Source organism: Rhineura floridana, chromosome 4, assembly GCF_030035675.1.
Source record: "Rhineura floridana isolate rRhiFlo1 chromosome 4, rRhiFlo1.hap2, whole genome shotgun sequence".
In the NCBI taxonomy this organism is placed as follows: domain Eukaryota; kingdom Metazoa; phylum Chordata; class Lepidosauria; order Squamata; family Rhineuridae; genus Rhineura; species Rhineura floridana.
Genome location: NC_084483.1, coordinates 61,975,259 through 61,988,357, shown reverse-complemented (window position 1 = coordinate 61,988,357; position 13,099 = coordinate 61,975,259). Strand labels below are relative to the sequence as shown.

Here is a 13,099-nt window from a genome sequence, read left to right as displayed (position 1 = left end):
TCTGCAGATGAGTGTCAGTGATAGACTAAAAAGTGTTCATCTGCTGAGGTACCTTTTCAAGATTAACAGGTTTTGGAGTCATTATGGTTACAATGTAAGGAGATCACACTTCCATTGTAAAACATTGTAAGCTAACGCCTTCCTATGTTTTAACTGGCTTATGGCACAGGCTACTACAGTAAGGGTGGTTTTAAAAGACCTCTTACATGCTTTTACTGCATATTTGCTGCTGACGTTTCTAGGCTTGATTGACACTGTCATTTGCTGGCAGTTGGACCATCTTTTGGGGCTTATTTTCACCGAGAATCATTTTTTTCTTAAGTTAGTGTAATTTTCTTAATCTTGACTGAGCTTTCACAAGAGTTTGACCTAAAATTTTGCAATTTATAAAAGCTGACTTCATTTTAAAACTATCTTACTATGTGATCTATGTTCAACTTTGGAGATATATATAATAGTTTCCAAATGAGTAGTTGTCAACAATATGTACAAAGCCAAATAGAAGTTCTTTTAGACTTAAATGCTTTCTGGAAGAAAAACAACAACACTCTACACAGGGTCCCAGGCCTGGCACCAGTGGGTGGCCAGGTCAGGCATGGGCCCCTGTGGCTCAGAAGGGCTACTCCTAAATCTATCGGCTGGGGCATTGGGGGTAAATTAAGATGGCAGAAGACCAGGGGCATTGCTGTCTGCCCACTGCCAAAACACAGCCCAGCAAGGAGGATGGTAAGTGGTGTTGGCAGCCCCTACCGGGGCACCAGTGACAAAAGAAAAAGTGTGGCTGGGAGGTTGGATCTCCTGCTCCACAACCCACACCAATGCCGGGTCGCAGGGCATGATTTGTGGCCTGGGGTTGACACCCCCGCCCACATTGTGGGTGATGGCAGGCATGTGCAAGCAGTGCGCTAACATGTTGATGTGGCGATGCAGGAGGTGAGGCATCTAGGCGTATTTAAGCCCACGCCAGCTGCATCAGGGGGATGTTGGGGGCGTAAGCAACCCTGTACCAAGGGCCCCCTGAAGTTTGGTGCCAGGTCTGCCCAAGTGCCCACTTATGGCTGGGGCCAGCCTTGCAGAGTCCTACAAAGAGAACACCTCCTTCACGCAAAATAATCTAAATTGTAAAGTGAAAACTAATTTTAAAAAACAATTCAATCAGTATGACTTGATGATACTTAAATTTTTTCAAACTTTATTCCAACTGGTCAGCTGTGAGCCTTATTGTGGTTTGAGGTCCATTACTTATACTTGGGTATCAAATAGTTCTGTGCCAAATGCATGCTATTCTGTTAGTTATAAAAAAGCAAATAGGGCTATAAATCACAGGTTTTCTTTTTCAAAAGAAATGACAACCTGGTCATAATTATCATGAATTTTGATGGTTCATGATTCCAAGTAAGTGTGCTGGGGATTGCTATTTGAGTCAAGTTAGAGTACTGCCATCTAGTGACAATCGTCTGGAATAGCTAGGTTTTTAAGTAACAGGATTTCTATTCTTCCTTTTTTTGTTGCGCTGCTTTAACCAATGCATGTTTTGTGCACATAGATAGCCTGTTTAAAAAAGAGAGAGAGAAGAAGAAGGGCAGTTGGGTGGGGTGTGGATATAAGTGGACTGAAAATAACTGCAAATTTATACATTTGCAAATTAATTTTAGAAATTCTCAAAATTAAACTAAGGGAGACAATATCATACAGCCAACTATGAACAATACCTAAACGGAATGGGGGATATCATTGTATCCCTATAATTATACAGCCACGAAAGTGCCTGTATAGTATAGCCAGCGGGGATTTCTCACATTCCGCAATGTTAAATTGAAAATACCCCCCATGCCATTCTGATGCTTCCCATAAGCTCATTTCAAAACAAAACCTTACATAACTTATAGTCCTGAACTCAGAAACGCTTGCTTAACAACACTGTCAATTTTCATGGCGATACACAAAACAGAGAGAATAGACAGTTCAAAGTGTAAAAAGAGAGAAAAACCTCAGAGCCCTTTTGGACTTTTTTCTCTGAGAGTATAATCTGTTGAAATTCATTAAAAATCAGCCATGTTCACAGAGTACCTGTAATCCTAATACTGACGTTGCCCCATACTCTGACCTTCATCTGCTGCAGTTTAAAAGTTTAAAAAATGTCTGGCTGATTTTTAATTAATTTAATAAATTTTGGCTGGAACCCAATGATAATGCGGAGCATGCTCAGTAACAACCGTCAGAGTTCTAAAAGCCTCACAGCTGCTGGGCTTACCTAATCAGGGGGCCACACTCACACCAGACTTTGATTTCATGTGGGACAGTCATGGCTTCCCTCAAAGAATCCTGGGAAGTGTAGTTTGTGAAGGGTGCTAAGAGACTCCTATTCCCCTGAGAGAATGGTTTAACAGTCAGCCACTCTGATTGAAGGTCTGTGAGAGGAACAGGGCGTCTCCTAGCAACTCTCAGCACCCTTCACTAACTACACTTCCCAGGATTCTTTGAGAGAAGCCATGACTGTCCAAAGTGAAATAAAGGCCTGGTGTGGATGTGGCCAGGGAAAGCTTTGGTTTAAATTTGGGTGGGAGGCTGCCTGTGTCTGCTGTAGAATAAAAAGGTGGGGAAAAGCTTGAAAAAGAATGATTCTGTTTACAATGTTTTCCTTTTGGAAAGGAAAGGGGCTTATCTTCTGCCCAGTGCCCACCCACCCAATCTCCTCTCTCCCATTCCCTGCCCCTTCCCTGGGTCAGTGTTGGACTACGACCTGGGAGACCAGGGTTCGAATCCCCACACAGCCATGAAGCTGACTGGGTGACCTTGGGCCAGTCACGCCTCTTAGCCTCAGAGGAAGGCAATGATGAAATCACCTCTGAATACCGTTTACCATGAAAACCCTATTCAAAGGGTCGCAATAGGTGGGGATTAGGGTTGCCAGGTTCTTGGCCTGAGACTGATCCTGTATCTTTAGGAGAAGAGAAAGTCACCCAAGTGCAGGTGTTCTTGCAATGCTGTAATGAGAAAAACCACAAGGTGGAATTCTCCCTCCCCCCTGCACAACTTTTAAAGATACAAAAGACCTCTTGGAGGCTGGGCCTGGCAACCAAGAGGTCTGTTGTATCTTTAAAAGTTGTGCAGGAGGAAGGGAGAATTCCACCTTGTGTTTTTTCTCATTACAGCGTTGCAAGAACACCTGGATTTGGCTGTCTTTCTCTTCTCCTAAAGATACAGGATCAGTCTCAGGCCAAGAACCTGGCAACCCTAGTGGGGAGTCCATTTTCATTTTCAAACATGATTGCATAGAAATAAATCCCACTGAACTCAAAAAATATGCAAATGATCAAACCCACCCTCCCTTCTCTTTCCTCCTATCCCCTCCTCTTGCCCCTTCTGTCCCCCTTCCTTTGCCCATCCCTCCCCATCCTCTTCCAATCCCCTCTTTCCCCTTCCACTTCCCCCTCCTCCCCTTCCTCCTCCCCATGGTCAGTTTTACCTATCTTAAACATGATTGCACAGAAGTAAATACCATTGAACTCTATAAGCATGCAAATGATCAAACCTGCTCTCCCCTCCACCTTCCTTTGCCCCCCTCCAATATGCTCCTTCCCACTCCTCCTCCCCCATGGTCAGTGTTTCCTATCCTAACCAAGATTGCATAGGAGTAAATCCCATTGAAAATAAGCATGCAAATGATCAGACCTGGTTTTCCCCTCTCCTGTCCCTTCCTCCTCCCTTGCCCGTTTTACCTATCCTAAGCATGATTGCACGGGAGTAAATCGCACTGAATTTAATAAACATGCAAATGATCAAACCTGTTCTTCTCCTCTCCTCTCCATCCTGCCTCCTCCCCTCCCAGTCCTCCCCTCTGCATTTCCTCCCTCCCTCCCCTCCTCCCTCCCTCCCCTCCTCCCCCCTCCCCATCCTCTGTGGTCAGTTTCACCTATCCTAAGCATGATTGCAGGGGAGTAAATCCCATTGAACTCAATAAGCATGCAAATGATCCATCCATTCTCAGCAAACTTGGACAGGATCCCATTTCTTACCTCCCGGATTAAAAAGCAGGGAAATTTACTAATAGGCAAAAAACCTTGCGGTTTAAGAACATACCTATAGCTCACAGCTATTCTATCAAACTGTAAAAAGCAGGGAAATTGGGCAGCTATAGTGAATGCACCAGGGGAGCAGGAGACCTGAACTCCCGTCTGAGATATTGTACTGCCCTACAAATTGGTCAAAATGCAAACACCATTTGGGTTGGTCTTTCACAGTCCAATCCACCTCCTGTGTAGCTTGGAAGAATTTGGTAACATGTGCCTCTGAGCATATGGTGAGTGGTGGCAACACCTGCAATCAGCCGAAATAATAGAAAGAAGACATGTGCTGTGCTGATCTCATTTTAGCAGGGAGGAAGCAACATCATTAAGACAGTTGATATAGTTCAGATGGTCACTTTAAATATGTCTGATTTCCTTTGCAATTTTAGTGACGTTTCCTATAGGAAATCATTTTCTTTTGTTTCTGTTTCTGTGAATATGTGAAGTACAGCAACTCTTTGCAAAATTTATACTAAAAAAGCTCCAAACATAATTGTGGAATAATGGCACTGACTTCTGCAGAATAGTCTCCAGTGAACCTCAGGAGTGTCTCAATTTGCACAAGATAAAACAGTGGGAGATGAAATATATTCTAGCAACATTCTAGGTGTGCTCTATGTTTTTAATTGACTGTGCCCACCTTGCCTTAAATGAAGTGGTTTAAACATAGCAGGCTGAAAATATGCATCCTCTTTTTTCCAACAGCTAGAGTCATTGCTGAAGTAGCAACATATTGGAATCAGTCTGATTTTTCATCAAACTGTAGGTCCAAATTCCACTGTTAATGCACCCAAAATAGAAATAGAGCATAACCTCCAATTTGAAACACAAAAGGCTGTCTTCACCATCATATGATACTGACCAATAAAAAGGCTTTGTAATTAATAAAAATAAATTTGACACAGATTTCTGGGATGAATAATGAGGGAAATAAAATTTTCTAGTGTAGATTCTCTGTAGAAACATTAATAACAGAGGAAAGAAGCAAAGTAAGAAGAACACCAGCAAACATACAAAAATATAATTCTCTATCTTTGGAGATGGCAAGTGTTGCCACCACTCACCATATGCTCAGAGGCACGTTACCAAATTCTTCCAAGCTACACAGGAAGTGGATTGGACTGTGAAAGACCAACCCAAGTGGTGTTTGCATTTTGACCAATTTGTAGGGCAGTACAATATCTGAGAGAGAGGTTTAGGTCTCCTGCTCCCCTGGTGCATTCACTATAGCTGCCCAATTTCCCTGCTTTTTAAAGTTTGATAGAATAGCTGTGGGCTATAGGTATGTTCTTAAACCGCAAAATTTTTTGCCTATTAGTGAATTTAATATGCAATGTATTTCCTGTTACAGAGCCTTTGTCCAGGGGAGTATTTAGTACCAATGTAGCTACCTGAAAAGGAGAAATATTCAAATAGGTGTGTCTGGGGTTTTTGTTTTGTTTTGTTTTTTGAAGCTTAGATATGTTTTACATTGCCTTCTGGAGAGCTTGGATGTCACAACCCAAATCTCTGCAGGTTTGTTCAGAAGTCTTCCCTGTTTAAGGCAGCTTTACTTTGGGATCAGAATGAACTGTGCCTGTTTGAATATCTTTAATCTGTGACTACTTTTGATACTATATATTTTTCTGTAGAATGCATATATATCTCAAAATAATCTTTGCATCCAGTAAAATAATATCTGTGTACCTTCTTATACACAGAGACCTACACTACAAATACATATATGACTAAATATGTTTGAATTAGAAGTTTTTAAAAAGGTATATAGAAGAAAATTCACCATACCAAGAACTAAATGAACTTGAAAATATCATTTTGAAAACCCCCACCCCATCAAAAATGTATAGTAGCATTATGAAGCTTACAATATCTTATATAGGCATGAGTTCAAAAATCTTACATTTGATATTTCCAACTGCAACTTGGAACTGTAAAGAAAGGATTAGACTCTCATTCCCTGCTCAGCTTTTTAAAAGAAAACCATATGAGTTGGAGCCAGACTAATAATGCAGTCCTTGTCTACTCAGAAGTCAATCCCATTGAGTTTAAGGGGGCTCTCTCCCAGCTAAATAGTTATAAGATTGCACCCCATGTTAGTTGCAGTTAGTTCCCATTGATGTCAAAGGGACTTAGTCATGACTAACCTTTCACATTAATATCAATGGGACTCAACTGTAACTAACTTAGGGCGCAATCCAACAGATCTTTCCTCTGGGCTAGGGAGAACTGGATGCCACGGACCCCCAGCTACATTGGCAGGCTCCTGGCACTGCCACCCTCTGCCAGTAGCAGCCCTCCACTGCAGCGCTGCTAGGAGCCTGTTGGTGCTACTGGGGGTCTGCCAGAGACAGACAGCCCAGTGGATGGAGGACTGGCAGAAGCCCCCAAAAGGGGTGTTCTGGGGGTGTGGCAGGGGCAAAGCTGTGGGAGGGAGACTTGCATGAGATCCTCCTTGCATTCGGAGTCCTCCCCCGGATCCTGATCCGCCCAGAAACTCTGCCGGCCAAAAGGTTGACACAGTAGAAGCATTTCCATTGTGCCCTTTGGGGAGCTTACTCCGTGGGAGGCCTGTTCATGGAAGCCAGCACTTCCCAGCCAGCTTGTGCATGCAGCTCCTGGCAGAGCTGGCATTCAGCTAGGCTGGTGGCTCCCGAACAGAGGAAGATCCTGCAGGGCTTTCCACCGGTTCCTCCATCGCCCCCCCCTTCCATTGTGGATTGCTCTGTCCATCTGGGTATAACCTATGAAATACAGATAGCATAATTCCAACTAAAGATACAGAATTAGTTCTGGAAATATTTGGAGAGGTGGTTTTTTTTAACAGTATTGGTGAGGTTTTCTCAAAGTTAAAGCATATTGGGAAAACATAATACGCAAAATAAATGTAATTTTAAAAGAACTAATTTTAGATGCAATAAAGTTTTTTTTAACCACATTACATGCAATTGCCAAGGAAAAGGAAGAATTGACATTTTATATAGCTCCCACTACAAGTAGTGTTAGCATGTTAGTGGTGACGAAAGAGGATTCCTAAAATTCAAGAGTGGATCTGGCAGTAAGTGGCATTTTGAGTTAAAATCAACAGAGAATATATAATTTCAAAGAAATTGATGTTTTATATTATTGGAATCTGCTTTTAAAATGTCCGTAACAGAAAGCGTTTTCACTTTACTATGACAAAAGAGGTGTTGGATTTATAATGAAATTTGCATGGGTTACTTTGAACTAATTCCTACTCAGAGTAGACACTCTGAAATGAACCCGTGAGTCATGCCTGCTAACTTCAGTGGGTCTACTGAAGGACTAGCATTGAATACCCTAAGTATTTGAAATTGTATGTATTATACTTGAATTAAAATTTATTTTAAAAACTAAAGACATGATTTGGTTCTCTGGGTGGGGTGCCTATATGCAGAGGGTCCTAATAAGGCTCAATAGAGCTGTTGCCCCCTCCTCTTGCCTATTTTGATTATAACTGGAATAAGGGGCTGTAGGGGAAATGGGAGGTTTGTCTTTCCTCAATGCAAATTACTTGTGGCCATGAATAACTTGCACTAAATAGATGGGACAGCTGGCTGGGGAAACACGAGGTGTGTATGAACCTCCTATTTTGCCTAATTGGCTCTGTCACTGATGGTTGTGTACTGAAGTGGTAGAAGGTGCTGATGGGGGCTCTACTGTATTCTACTGAGATTCCCTGTACATGAGTGAACTAGAGTACATCCCCTCCATTACGAATGAGGAGACCGGGGTTCGAATCCCCACACAGCCATGAAGCTCACTGTGTGACCTTGGGCCAGTCACTGTCTCTCAGCCTCAGAGGAAAGCAATAGTAAAACCAGCTCTGAATACCGCTTACCATGAAAACTCTATTCATAGGGTTGCTGTAAGTTGGAATCAACTTGAAGGCAGTACATTTACATTTAGTAGCCTCATACCCAGCATCGCTTAGGAATCTGAAGAAACAAAATCATCGGTGTAGTTTTGAGAGTCAGTCTGCCATCTTGATTCAACATGGCACCCAATTGAATCCAAATATAGATGAAAACCTGCTCCTTGATCTTAGAAAACTTCATGCAAATTTTAATTATGCTATTTCAAGAGGTATTGAAATACATAGCAAAGAAACAACTTTCCAAAACATATAGTAGATGTGATCTGAACATGGAGATAGAATGTCCTCAGTTATACTACTAATTCTAATGTCTCCTTTGGCAATCTTGTTATGAGCAGTTCTGTTCTATCTTTTTTGTTTGAAGTGGCACTTTGAAGTTTCTGTAATGTAGCTAAACCATTGATGGGATTAAAGAATTAACAGTATAGGCCCCCATAGCCTTTCATGTATTCTCACAGTAACAGCCTTTGCTTGCTATGTTTTTTTTCCCATTTAGAGAGCATCATCATTCATCAGTTACGCATGAACTCAAGATGATATGCCATGCAAGCTCCATACTATACATGTGCACTTCTTCTCCACACCACTTGGTTTGATCACTGCTGAAGCTCCACCTCCATCACTGATCTTCCGTGCTACTGATTGCTTATGGATTTTACTCCTTTCATTGGAATCTGGTTTTTTTCCTGTGTAGATCTTTTTTTTTTTTATTAAAGAAACCATATATTTGACTTTTTGATATTAGATAGAAAGAGAACTACATATTTTGTGCCAGTTTTACTCTAATTTTGCAAAGCCTTTGAATCATGTTTGCTTTACATTTTGGTGTTTCCTACATAATTTATTTTTATAATATACTTTGTAATGGAAGCTTGTTGTTTGGCCAGATCTTCTGACTTTGCTTGTCTGTGGCACGTTCATTAGTAGAATACACTGTAAAAGATTTCAGAATGCCGGTTTATATATTTTGTAGTGGAGTTTATAAAGATGTTGACTTGACCTCAATAATGGCACCTTTTAAGAAAACTTTGCCACAACATTTCCTAGCCATAATGTGACTGAGAGATTAACTGCCCTGAAGACTGCTCTGTGAGATAATATTATAGGGGTTTTTTTTGCACTGTGCTGTGGTTTTAATATAAAACGGAACACCAACAAACCAAAGCTTTGAAACAGTATTAGACTGAAGAATCGTTTTTAAATGTTGTATGCTGATTTCTATTACGCCATGCTCACATAATGTGTGTTTTAACATATGTCTGTACCAAAAAGGTTTCTTAATTACACTGTAACAAATAAATTTTCACAAGTGTGCAACAGTAACATGGTGTTCCAATTGTAACCCTAGTGTCGGAAGGGGCTGCTAATTCTGAAGCTTATCAACCATTCACATTTATTTCATTTATTTATGTTTGTTCCATTGTGAGTCAAACACTGATTGATTAATCCTATGCAGAGTTTAGTGCCCTTGAGCCTTTTAATTTCACTGTGTTTAGGCATGCCTAGCTCTGCATTGTATCAGCCCATAAATTATTTGCCAGCTGCTTCACTAGTTGAATTGCTATGATATACTCCAAATCTGCTGCACACAGTATGGGAGCATACCAGCCTAGCCTTATTTGACTATGTTAGTGGGTTACACTTTACACTAGGAGTGGCTGCCTTGCTCCTATTTCAATATTATATTCTAGATGGAAGGCAAAAATAGTATTATTTGTCTGAGTCACCAGCACTGGTGAAGCACTCTGGGAATTCTATCAGAATCCTGTGGTAGCTGCATTTTAAATAAAAAATGCATTTTAAAAAATGTCTTTTCAATGAAATACAATCCATACATTATTAAACTACTTCTAAAAAATAGGTGTTTCAAATTGTTCCCATATTTGTACACATTCTAGGATGCTGAATAGTGTCTCTGTGTGTGCATTTTACACACACACACACACACTTTATATATATATATATATATTGATTGGTTGGTTGTATATAGATGCAATAGGGAAAGTGTTGATAGAAAAAAAATAATGTAAGTGATGGGTAGTAATACTCTTAAGGATTATTTTGGATCCACACTGTACAGAACACGGAAGGCATATAATTGAGGGACTTCTAGATAAAAAAAAGGTTGTTAGTGTAAGGCACACTAAAGCAGTGCATCTGGTGCTCACAAGAAAGGGGAGCATGCATCCACTGTGTGCTAATCAGTGCTGTTACAAATGCACTAGCAAGGTAAGTGTTGTTGATATAATCCATATTTAGTGACTCATCAAGCCCTCTCATGCTTTTGGTCCTGGCCACTGTGGAGAGCTAGACATAGGGTTGGTAAAGGAGAGAGAGAAGAAGTGAACGGGAAGATTTTGAGAAAAGAAGTAGTGAATGAGGATAGGGAAAGGTTACCTGTTTACAGCATGGAATAGAAGCTGAGGATAGCAGAAGAAAAGTATTGGGAGGAAAGTTTATTGTAAAGAAAGACTTTTGTTCATTTATAAAAGTAGGAAAGGGACTTGCCAAGATGAACAAAAAGTTCCAGACAAGGTGAAATAGCAAGAAGTTAGATATTGGGGTGGAGAGAACTAATACATTAGAATATCTAAGGAGGTTCAGTTAAATTGGAGTGGAAATACACTGCTAGGATGTTTCTACAAAGCACCAAATGAAAATAGCTGATAACCGTTTCACACATTGTGCAGCAGCAAACCCAGGTTTGTCACCAAGTGTACACTTGACAAGAAGCTGTAGCCAAACATGATTTGCTGCTTGACCGTAGCTGTGTGATAGTGATTTCACACTTTATGCTTTTTGGTACACCTAAAAAGTTCTTAGATATAATATGTGAAGTGGCCCCATGGTTAACACACATGACAGTAAGTTCCAATGAAACGAAAAAGACTTATTTTCCCAAAGCTTGAACAGGATGAAGCTGGGAGGAGCACAACAGACAAGTTTGTCACAGAATTCAACTTCCTAGTGAGATAGCGATCCAGTCTGTCTACCTTGAAATGCATCCTTCAGGTTCTAGGCAGACTTCAGAAGTGTTATGATTTGTTTGTAAATTTTTTGTTCCTTTGAAAATCATGAACATTAAAAAAAATCTGATTATGTGTGTCCATACTTTGTTTTCCAGTAATCTTTTGATTCTGCACCAATTACTACTACTATTCTGTTCACACATTCATAGTTCCCTCTGCCCTGGGCTTCATTTGCTTCTGATTTTATAAGTACAATATTCTTTTGTCCCACAATTTTCCTCAAATGAGCAAGCAACAAGAATATTTTAGCAGCAATCTGTATCCAGGGGAAGCCAACAAACTAGTTCATTTCATGAACTACATTGTAGAAGGATGTGGAGCACCTAGAGCAGAGCTGTGTATCCCAAATTAGCTCATAGGCAGCAACTATACTGTGTTACATTGCTTTTTTTATGATGTGTGTCATAAGGTCCCTGTGCCCTAAGATGCAGGTAAGTGTCACTTTAACAATGGCACATGCATACCTATTTCACAACCAAGATAAATGTTTTGTCTTCAGGCTGTGTGTGTCATCAGTGAAATGGATACCTGCCTAATTACTGTTTGGTGACGTTTATCAGCATCTTACAGCAAGTGACTGATACCTAATCTTTGAGGTCTTAGGTTGGAAATAGCCCTCATTTTTATAATGAGCTGGATCCAGTATGTCAACAAAATACTTGAAGACTGTAATCAGATTTAGATTGCCAATGTAACTTTCCAGCCTTTTCAGAAAGCTAATGCTATGGCTATACTGATTTCTAATAAAGTGTCTAAATGGTTTAGCCAAGTACGGGATTATTTGCAAATGTCTACCTTAGAAATAGGATGGAATGTACAAACAAATTGAACAAGTATACATTTCTTGTCCTACAACAGTTGAAATGTGTACACTTCACCTGTATTGGCTGAAACCAGACTGGGGGGGGATCTTCTTCACTCTACAAAATTGAGCATAATAGAAAATAAACTAATTGTAACAGAATGACTTAGAAGGAAGAGGACAGCAAGAGAGTGAGATGGAATGGTGGGTGGAGTTAGAATGACTGGCAGATGGGGAGAATCCAATCAGGAGAGCAGGGTGGGAACCTGTGGCCTTCCATATGTTGTTTCCAGCTCCATCAGCCCCAGTCAGTATAGCCAATGGTCAGGGATAATGGGGTTTGTAGTCCAACAAACATGGAGACCCACAGGTTTCCCACCCATGAATTGTAGAGAAAGGAGTTGAGGGGGAGTTGGAGGAAAAAGCTTAAAAAATAGATTTTCTTTTTTGAAAAAGACTGGTAGCTTGTAAAAGGGGTAGTTAGATATGCTGAGTCAGTATTTTGGGTATAAACACTTCCTGTTCTTTATTGAATGGCTGTATGATTCTAAACGTATTTATTTCTAGTTGTTTCTAAACAGTTGTTTTAAATACTGGATGTATTCTAGTTTTGATGAATTCTAGGGTAATATGTCTTGCCGCACATTTTTGCCTTTAGAGGCACAGTCAAGCATATTTCAGGAGAGTTCTAACGCTCTCTAGATCAGTTAAGTGCACAGCCCGTTTAGGGTTAGTTCACATATAAGCTGTCTGAAGCTACACGGGCAGAATTCCTTTTAGAGGTCCATTACCTCCTTCTGTGTCTGGGCTTATGTATGTGCTGCTGCTGTACTTGAGGGCTATCAAGCAGGGAAACAAATAGCTAATGGCCTGACCAGGGATTTTTGTCTGTTTTTTAGTTTGGTGTTGGGCCAGCTGCCAGAAAAGCAGTGGGAAAAGATGTTGCAGCGGTGTATTGATTGCGTGTGCCAACCCAGTACCCAGTAGGAATAGAACAGACCGTTACTTGTTAAGAGTCTTTACTGACAGGATTTCTCTCACAGATACAGACATGAATACTTTCCTAACACTCCTAACACCCCCCACACCTTGCAATTTCTCTTTCAAGGCTTTATAGATGTTCTGTTTCATGCCAGCTGCAGTCTCCGACCTTGAGCTGCTGCACAGTGTTAACCCATTACACGTCTTCTCATTTCTGTCTTTCTGGAAAACCAGACACATAGACTCCTCAGCAGCCTACAAAAGAAAACTTCCCACCAGCAGTTTTTTTTAAAAAAAAAGCTGTACACACCTTAGGGGTAAC

General features: G+C 40.7%; 1 protein-coding gene across 4 annotated transcripts in view; it reads left to right on the top strand.

The window, feature by feature from the left end:
- FILIP1 (filamin A interacting protein 1) overlaps positions 1-11,076 on the top strand; it is a 124,593-nt gene extending 113,517 nt beyond the window's left edge. For all 4 annotated transcript variants that reach the window (XM_061623147.1, XM_061623148.1, XM_061623149.1 and 1 more), the window contains one exon: positions 8,462-11,076. Coding sequence is in view for 1 of the 4 variants with exons in the window: in XM_061623148.1 (XP_061479132.1) it covers positions 8,462-8,502 (41 nt within the window). In the remaining 3 variants the exon portion in view is untranslated. The remainder of the gene's footprint in view (positions 1-8,461) is intronic.
- Positions 11,077-13,099: the final 2,023 nt, after the last annotated feature.